Raw genomic sequence first — 10,385 nt, forward strand, 5'->3', positions numbered from 1 at the left:
GAAAGTCCTTACATAAAGCAGTTTATCAAATCCCAGAGAAAGTCCTTACATAAAGTAGTTTTTTCAAATCCCAGAGAAAGTCCTTACATAAAGCAGTCTTTCAAATCCCAGAGAAAGTCCTTACATAAAGTAGTTTTTTTTTTCAAATCCCGGAGAAAGTCTTTACATAAAGCAGTCTTTCAAATCCCAGAGAAAGTCCTTACATAAAGTAGTTTTTTCAAATCCCAGAGAAAGTCCTTACATAAAGTAGTCTTTCAAATCCCAGAGAAAGTCCTTACATAAAGTAGTTTTTTCAAATCCCGGAGAAAGTCCTTACATAAAGTAGTTTTTTCAAATCCCAGAGAAAGTCCTTACATAAAGCAGTCTTTCAAATCCTAGAGAAAGTCCTTACATAAAGTAGTCTTTCAAATCCCAGAGAAAGTCCTTACATAAAGCAGTCTTTCAAATCCCAGAAGAAAGTCCTTACATAAAGTAGTTTTTTCAAATCCCAGAGAAAGTCCTTACATAAAGTAGTTTTTTCAAATCCCAGAGAAAGTCCTTACATAAAGCAGTCTTTCAAATCCTAGAGAAAGTCCTTACATAAAGCAGTCTTTCAAATCCTAGAGAAAGTCCTTACATAAAGTAGTTTTTTCAAATCCTAGAGAAAGTCCTTACATAAAGCAGTCTTTCAAATCCTAGAGAAAGTCCTTACATAAAGCAGTCTTTCAAATCCCAGAGAAAGTCCTTACATAAAGTAGTTTTTTCAAATCCCAGAGAAAGTCCTTACATAAAGTAGTTTTTTCAAATCCAAGAGAAAGTCCTTACATAAAGCAGTCTTTCAAATCCTAGAGAAAGTCCTTACATAAAGCAGTCTTTCAAATCCTAGAGAAAGTCCTTACATAAAGTAGTTTATCAAATCTTAGAGAAAGTCCTTACATAAAGCAGTTTATCAAATCCTAGAGAAAGTCACTACGAAAACTTCTACCAAGAGCTTTTTTCCGACAGAAACAAACGCTGTTAATGGCCAGGTCCTCGCCTGACTACGGTGAGAGAATGTGAGTAAAGAGTCCTTTCTAAGGATCCAATCATGAGCCGAGCGAGGTTCGAACCCAGGACCTTCTGGCCAAAAGCGAGTGTCATACCACAAGACGACACGTAGCCGCATATTTAAAGGATAACAGAATATATGCGCCCCGATGTGTCAGCCGTGGTGGGAATTTGTCTTAAGGTGATATTTCAAGAGAATTGGTGCTATGTGTTTATTAAAAACACTCATAACATCCGCCAGCCGGATATAACGTGCCAACACACAAAACAATGTTTAACGTTTATAGTCTGATTGATATAATAATGTAGTGAGAGATACTCACAAAAATGTCTGGCTAAAAACATTAAAGAGCTGAATGACATAAATTTTGTTCTATCTATAGCGGAATAACCGCAGAGCAACTCAGTACATCGCCGCAAATTGAGCTAGGACGAGCTGGTGAGTTACTGAATGCTACCCAGTGCAGCGGATAGTATGCGCTTGGCTAAAAAGCTCACAACAGTGCCACCCGGAAGTATAACGGACCAACATACAAAACTGTGTGTAGTAACCATAAACGTTTATAATCTGGTTATTGAGTGAGACTTACTCATTAACGCGGATGGCAAAAAAAAACAACTAAATAAAAAATAAAATAAAATAAAACAGTAACAAAGGCCTAAGTGACGTCAACTTCGTTCTATCTATACAACGCAGGTGTCCAGAAGGGTCTCATCGAAGCGGGAATCCCCAAAAAGGACCTGAAAGGATTCCGGTCCGCCCAGCTGTACGCAGGAGGCGATGACGCCATCAGGGCGTTCGACAAGCTGGACATCTTGTACGACTCGACGTGCGTCAACAGGCGATTCACGCAGCCCAACGAGATGATTTGGCCCTACACGTACGACTATCCAGAGCACTCGCCGTCGTGCGGAATCGGGAAAACCCCGAGAAAACCTCATAAAGGTTAGTTTATTGTGTGTGGAATAATAATAATAAATAATGATGGTGATGATGATGGTGATGATGATGATGATGATGATGATGATGATGATGATGATGGTGGTGGTGGTGATGATGATGATGATGATGATGATGATGATGATGATGATGATGATGGTGGTGGTGGTGATGATGATGATGATGATGGTGATGATGATGATGGTGATGATGATGATGATGATGGTGATGATGATAATAATAATAATAACGATGATGATGATGATAATAATAATAATAATAATAATAATAATAATAATAATAATAATAATAATAATAATAATAATAATAATAATAATAATAACAATAAAAATATGATCTTTATTGTCCATAAAAGAAATGTGTTGATTGGTTTACACCACCACCATCACCATCACTAATCACCACTCATTACCACCACCATCACCATCACCACCACCACCATCATCACCACCACCACCACCACCATCACCACTCATCACCATCACCACTCACCATCACCACCACTCATCACCATCACCACTCACCATCACCACTCACCATCACCACCACCACCACTACCATCACCACTCATCACCATCACCACCACCATCACCACCACCACTACTACCATCTCCCCTCAGGTACGTGGCAAATGCTAGTAGCCGATTTACTGTTCAAGGGCCACAACTGTCCCTCCCCATCATCGTGCAGTCAATACATCAATGGCACCGAAGACGTATATACGTTCCTTTACGAAAAGTAAGTTGTAATTACTAAATTTTTAAAAATTGAGCTTTTATATAGTGCAATATCCGCTAAACGTGCTCAAAGCGATTTACAAGGGGTCCCTGTCCAACAGCAACATTTAACATTTAGGACAAGACTGTAAGGCGATATTATTATATTTCTTTCCGACAGAGACAACGCTGTTAACGGCCAGGTACTCATTTTACACCTGAGTACGGTGAGATAATGTGAGTAAAGAGCCTTTTCCGAGGACTCAACTATGCGCCGAGCGAGGCTCGAACCCAGGACCTTCCGATCCGAAAGCGAGTGTAATACTAATACCACAAGACCACATAGCCGCAATGAATATAGAGAAGTAAAGTCGTGACATCAAAGCCTCCACTATTTTGGTTTCTAAATATTTGGGAGTGTATACGTAAACCAGTCCTTCGGACCACTGATAATGAATAGGTTAACCCTCTCCTTACCAACTATAGGAAAACCGTCACATTCGTTACGACACAACCAACGTTTAAAAAAAAATTCAAATTTCTTTTGTGCATCATAAAATAATTTAAATAAAATGAACAGTGTGTTGTAAAGCATGTTTTTATTAAATAAATTATGTATCGGAAGAACTTTACTGCTATAGGGAATGAGATTAGCGGAAGAGTTGCGTCCCTTGATTGGACGTCACCGGTGGAGAAGTTATTTGTAAACAAACCAACTACAAGCCAAGCGCTCCAAATACAAAATGTATTATTCACATTTCTGTACAAAAATGCAAATCATACTCAATGTTATGCATTTTTGTATAGAAATATGAATAATAAATTTTGTATCTGGAGCGCTTGGCTTGTAGTTTGTTTGTTTACAAATAACTTCTCCACCGGTGACGTCCAATCAAGGGACGCTAATCTCATTCGCTATTGTGTTTGAGAGATAAAAAATATAGATATGTTTGTGTTAGTTGGGTACGAAGTTTTGGGGGGAAATCCTGAAAATGGCTGGTAAGGAGAAGAGTTAAAAAGAAAAGTGGCAGAACTATTTCTGTAATTGTATTATTATTAGTTTTCGCTATCCGCGTTTATGAGTAATTCTCACTTAACTGTATTATCTTGACCATAAACGTTCAAGGTTACATATAGATAATATGAGCTTGGCTAAGAAGCTCATAACATTGCCATCCGGAAGTATAACGGACCAACACACAAAACTGTGGTGTATCCATGAACGTTTATAGTCTGGTTAATACAGTTCAGTGAGCTTTACTCATAAACGCGGATGGCAAAAAACACTAACAAAGACTTGAGTGACGTCATCTTCGAACTATCTATCGGCGGATCCTTAGGATAACGGGACTAAAAAGGGCGAGGATGGATGATCTTCATTGACGACCAGTATATTTATGCAAGACTAGAAAAAACAAAAAACAAAAAAATCAGATTTTATATAGTGCAATATCCACTTAATGTGCTCAAAGCGCTTTACAAGGGGTCCCTGATCTTAACATGTAGGACGAGACATGACACCTGCAAGGCGATATTACAATATTTTTCTCGGACAGAGACAACGCTGTTAACGGCCCCGGGGAGGCGGAACTTAAAGATTGAGCTAAACATGGCAATATCTCAGTTCAAACCTTTTCACCATCCGACCAGGGTTGCCAGTTTGGCATTTTAAATGCCAGATTCCAAAAATCTGGCATTTTTGAAAACCGTTTGGCATTAGAAAACTCATTTGGCATTTGGCATTTTCATTTGACATTTTCTTTTCTTGTATATTATACTTCAAATGACACCTTTTCTTAATTAAGTTTCATAAGAAACACGAAACAGTAAGTTTTCTTAATTGTCAATAATTATTTAACTGTTTACGTATTTACCTTTCATGTTAATGTATTTCATTTTCATTTTTAAAATCCAACCGTGGTGTCGTGGTTTACCACTCCACTTAGTAGTCAGTAGGTAAAAAATTACCCCAACAGGAAATTTAGTATAATTCAAAAAAAAAAAAAGAAAAAAGAAAAGAAAACACGCAAGCCACCAGGATATGATAGTAAATTGTCTATCAAAAGTGAGTAGTTTTCTTAGTGGGGGTTGGAGTCAACAGACTTTGGCATTTTTTTTGAGTGTTTTGGCATTTTTTGAGTCTTCCCCTGGCATTTTGTTGAAAAATAATCTGGCAACCCTGCATCCGACTGATTCTGCCATTCACTGTAACCTAATCTTAATTTTGTTTGACTTGACCAGCTTCATCAACCATGACAACGGCAACAGAGCTCCCTTCATCCTGTATCTGGACCCCTTGTGTTCAAACCTTTTCACCATCCGACTGATTTTGTCATTCACTGTAACAATATGTGCGGCTATGTGGTCTAGTGGTATGACACTCTTTTCGGATCGGAAGGTCCTGGGTTCGAGCCTCGCGCTCGGCGCATAGTTGAGTCCTTGGAAAAGGTTCTTTACTCACATTCTCTCACCGTACTCAGGTCTAAAATGAGTATCTGGCCGTTGACAGCATTGTCTTTGTCCGAAAAATTGTAATATCGCCTAACAGGCGTCATGTATTGTCCTACATGTTAAATGTTGCTGTTGACCAGGGACCCCTTGTAAAGCGCTTTGAGCACATTTTAGTGGATATTGCTCTATATAAAGCTCAATTTTAATTTTTTAATTTTTTAATTTTCACCATCCGACCGATTTTATCATACACTGTAACCGAATCATAACTTTGTTTGCCTTAACAGCTTCATCAACCATTACAACGGCAACAGAGCTCCCTTCATTCTTTATCTGGACCCCCTGTGGCTGACCAAGAAAGAACAATTCAACGGAACACGGATGTTTCTTGATTTCATTGTAGCCCTCAAGGTGAGTACTCTCTCTCGCTCTCTCTCTCTCTCTCTCTCTCTCTCTCTCTCTCTCTCTCTCTCTCTCTCTCTCTCTCTCTCTCTCTCTCTCTCTCTGAATTATTTCATTACTTTAAACAGATAAGCTTGAAACTATTTGTGACCCTTCGCCTCAAAACGGTATTATGTCGGAACGAACCAAATGCTTAAAAGCCGAATTAAATGTTAAACTGGTCAAAAATATAAATTGTTGGCATTAGCACCCTAAAATATGGTATCCATTCTCCTCAATAAAACATACAAACTCAACACAAGTCTGATATTTCTGGCTATAAATTCAATTTTCAACATCTTAACCATCCCGACGTAATACCGTTTTGAGGCGAAGGGTCACATTTGTGTATTTGGGGGACAGCGTGGCTCAGCTGTGCATTCTTTGCTTCGTACCCTAAAGGTATCAAGTTCGATCACCCGCCGCTGCGCTGTGAGGCCTCGAGCAAGTCACCTCGCCCAAGCTCAATTTGCGGCGCTGCACTGCGGCTGGCGACTGGGTTATTCCTTTGGAATAGAATCCTAGAGACAAATTTCTCCTTTGGGAAGAATAAAGGGAATGTTATTTATTTATTTATTTATTTATTTATTTATTTATTTATGTCCATGTATCAATTTGATCTTTTCTTGTGTTTGTTATAACTATTATATTAACATTCGAAAAACAACAGGGTATTTGACATATGTAACCCTGAATGATTTGATATTCATTGTGTATAGATAGTATGCGCTTGGCTAAGAAGCTCATAACATTGCCATCCGGGAGTATAACGGACCAACACACAAAACTGCGTGTATCCATGAACGTTTATAGTCGGGTTAATACAGTTCAGTGAGCATTACTCATAAACGCGGATGGCAAAAAAAAAATAAAAATAACAAAGACCCGAGTGACGTCATCTTCGAACTATCTATACATTCATTGGCTTGAGTTTTACTGCCAGGATGCCCTTCCTGAGCAAACACTCCCCATTCATCCGGGCTTGTGACCGGCGCCTCACAAGGTGCTCTCTTCCTCGTCTCTCATCTTGGTCCTTTACTGGGTGCAATCCTTTTTTAAAGACTCAACTTTGCAGCGATCACAACCAGAATCGAACCAGTGACCTACAGATTAAAAGGCGAGCGTCACACACACACACACACATACACACACACACACGCACACACACACACACAACTGCCTCTCAAAGTCGAGTAAATTCTTTTGTGTTATAATCCTAAATCATGAATTTAATTTGTCCGAACTATTTTCTTTTCCTTATTCTACACAGGATGCTTGGTTCGTCACGTTCTCGCAGGCTTTAGACTGGATCAAATACCCTGTTAACAAAACTCTGGCTTTGAAGTACACGCCCTGGGCATGCGAACCAACCCCTACTCCTCCTCCAGCACCAAAGCACACCTTTAGAAGACACAAAAACCTGCGACCCATCATGCACAACGGGATTGTAAATATGAAGATAAGCGACATGCAGAGGCCAACACAACAACGGAATAGACGCTTTCCTTTACACTAGTAGACAGAAACTAAACGACAAAACGACTTGGACTCTTCCCTTTACACAAAAAGACAGAAACACACACACACACACACACACACACACACACACAAAACACTGACGTTTCCCGTTATTCTAGAAGAAAGAAACAACAAAAAAGACACCATCACTCCCCTTTCACACGAGACAGCAGAAACACAAAACGACTTGGACGCTTCCCTTTACACAAGACAGAAACACACACATACACATACACCCACACACACACACACACACACACACACAACACTGACTTTTCCCGTTATTCTAGAAGAAAGAAACAACAAAAAGACATTACACCATCACTCCCCTTTCACACGAGACGGCAGAAACACAAAACTACTTCGACAAAAATCAACATGGACGCTTCCCTTTACACAAGAAGACAAACAAAATGACGCTGACGCTTTCCTGCAAACTAGCAGACAGAAACAAAAAATACACGGACGCTTCCCTTTAAACAAGAAGACAGAATCGAAACCCTCTTCTTACGAACCACAAGAATTCGTCACATTTGTTACGATGCAGTCAACATATTTCTCATTCTGATTTCCTTTGTACATCACACATTTTTAAACAAATTATTTTTTAAAATGTAACACTGTGTTGTTGTTTTGCTAAAAATATGTTTATAGCAATAACTTACTGCTTTTGTGCTGGAGTGAAAAAAATTGTGTTGGTTTAGGTATGAAGTTGGGGATTCGTCTGTTGGTTTGGGTGTGATTTTGGGGAATCGTCTGTTGGTGGTTGGGTGTGATTTTGGGGATTCGTCTGTTGGTTTGGGTGTGATTTTGGGGATTCGTCTGTTGGTTTGGGTATGATTTTGGGGATTTGTTTGTTGGTTTGGGTATGATTTTGGGGATTGGTTTGTTGGTTTGGGTATGATTTTGGGGATTGGTTTGTTGGTTTGGGTGTGATTTTGGGGTATCGTCTGTTGGTTTGGGTGTGATTTTGGGGTATCGTCTGTTGGTTTGGGTGTGATTTTGGGAATTCGACAAATGGTTGGGTGTGATTTTGTGGATTAACTGAAACAGGTCGGGAATGAGAGAGTTAAGATTTGCTAAAATCTCCGCAACTAAGATATGGTTAGCTAAGTATAATTCTTCCTTTGGGACGGAGAAATAACATTATTCCATCCAGTACTCCCATAAGCTTGCCATGCGTGAGGAAGAACTATTCTGAACCCAAACTTAAAGCAGGTGATTTTCACTTAAATGCAATGTTTTTTTTTCTGTTTTTTTTAAATTTATTTTTTTTATTTTTTATAATCATTTATTCATTTATTTATTTATTCATTCAATAAAAAATAAAATATAAAATAAAAATAAAACAAATCATGTCATTTTTCATCGTTATCGTTTTTATCTACGGGTCGAATGTTTATGTTTATCGTTGGATTTGTTTCGTTTCTTTTGCTTTGTTAGTTTCCAAAACAACCATTTTTGCACCGCCCCCTTTTTACACATCCCCCCCCCCCCCCTTTTCCCCCCACCTTCCTATTTGAAATGAACAATTCGATTCTGTATGTTATGTACGGCTATGTGGTCTAGTGGCGTGACAATCGCCTTCGGGTCGAAAGGCCGTGGGTTCGAGTCCCGAGCTGCGCATAATAGTTGAATCATTGGAAAAGGCTCTTTACTCACATTCTCTCATCGTACTCAGGTTTAAAATAAGTACCATTAACTGCGTTGTATCTGTCCGGAAGAAAATTGTTAATATCGCCTAACAAGCGTCATGTCTCATCATACCTGTTAAGTGTTGCTGTTGGCTGGAGACCCCTTGTAAAGCGCTTTGAGCACGTTTAATGGATATTGCGTTATATAAAAGCTCAAATTTTGCTCAATGTATGTCAATGAAAACTACAATGATCCATCTCATTAATTAATGCACAAAAAATGAACACTAGGTGGGGTTCCTGACCTCCCATAGAGGGCAGGGAGGTCACTTACTGTGTCATCTATACCCCTGTATCTCTTTCCCAACTTGCTTTCTGTCTTTGTCTTGGATTGAGATTTCTGGGCTTTGTCCTGGCCCTGGCCAGGTTGAGAGGAAAACATTCAAATGTATAGTTAGTTTTGGGAGATGATTTTTTTTGTCTTGTAAATCATCTCTCTGTGATCCATTGTATCACATTTAATTTGATTTTACACGTGTATGATTTGTAAACATTTGAGTGTGTCCCTCTTACTAGGGATCTGTGCGTAGCCATCGTAAACTTATAGCCTGATACTGACCAAAAACTGACGTCAAAATGCCAGTCTTTGGCCACAAAAGAAAACATATCGTGAGTTGTATTCAATAGTTCAACCAATGGGACCACTTGTTTCCATGAGCACTACTAACCACAACTCACTTGGCGGTGCAAAAACGAAATAATGACGTCAAACTGCCAATCCTTTTGGATTTCAGTGTCAGGCTATCACATAACGATGGCGACGGTCTGTGCGTAGCCATCGTTATGTTATAGCCTGACACTGAAATCCAAAAGGATTTGACGTCATTATTTATTTTTTGCACCGCCTAGTGAGTTGTCGTGAGTAGAGCTCATGGAAACAAGTCATTTCATTGGTTGAACTATTGAATACAACTCACGATTTGTTTTCTTTTGTGGCAAAAGACTGGCATTTTGACGTTATTTTTTGGTCAGTATCAGGCCATAACTTAACGATGGGTACGGTCTGTGCCACCTTGTGTAATTTTGATCTTTTGATGTCAGAGTGATTGTGTCTTTTTTCTAGTCTAAATACATTGTGCTGGTCGTCAATATTGATAGTTCGAAGATGACGTCACACAGGTCTTTGATATTGTTTTTGCCATCCGCGTTTATGAGTAATGCTCACTGAACTGTATTAACCCGAATGTAAACGTTCATGTATACACACAGTTTTGTGTGTTGGTCCGTTATACTTCCGGATGGCAATGTTAAGAGCTTCTTAGCCAAGCGCATACTATCTATACATCATCCATCCTCGCTCTTTTACGTCTTGTGATCCTAAGAATCTGCCTATAGATAGTATGCGCTTGGCTAAGAAGCTCATAACATTGCCATCCGGAAGTATAACGGACCAACACACAAAACTATGTGTAAACATGAACGTTTATAGTCAGGTTAATACAGTTCCGTGAGCATTACTCATAAACGCGGATGGCAAAAAACAATAACAAAGACCTGAGTGACGACATCTTCGAACTATTTACACATACTACTACTAAAATAGTTCTGCCACCTTTTTGTTACCTATTCATTATTGTG

At 39.1% G+C, this 10,385-nt stretch overlaps 1 protein-coding gene across 2 annotated transcripts in view; it reads left to right on the forward strand.

Annotated features, from left to right (window-relative positions):
* Positions 1-8,476, forward strand: part of LOC144959481 (chitin deacetylase 8-like) — a 22,091-nt gene extending 13,615 nt beyond the window's left edge. For both annotated transcript variants that reach the window (XM_078892091.1, XM_078892092.1), the window contains exons 4-7: positions 1,724-1,972; positions 2,608-2,725; positions 5,442-5,565; positions 6,866-8,476. In XM_078892091.1, coding sequence (XP_078748217.1) covers positions 1,724-1,972; positions 2,608-2,725; positions 5,442-5,565; positions 6,866-7,111 — 737 coding nt within the window. In that variant the 3' untranslated portion in view covers positions 7,112-8,476. The remainder of the gene's footprint in view (positions 1-1,723; positions 1,973-2,607; positions 2,726-5,441; positions 5,566-6,865) is intronic.
* The last annotated feature ends 1,909 nt before the right edge of the window (positions 8,477-10,385 follow it).

This window comes from Berghia stephanieae, chromosome 14 (assembly GCF_034508935.2).
Source record: "Berghia stephanieae isolate SIO BIC M18660-M18661 chromosome 14, UCSD_Bste_1.3, whole genome shotgun sequence".
Lineage (NCBI taxonomy): Eukaryota > Metazoa > Mollusca > Gastropoda > Nudibranchia > Aeolidiidae > Berghia > Berghia stephanieae.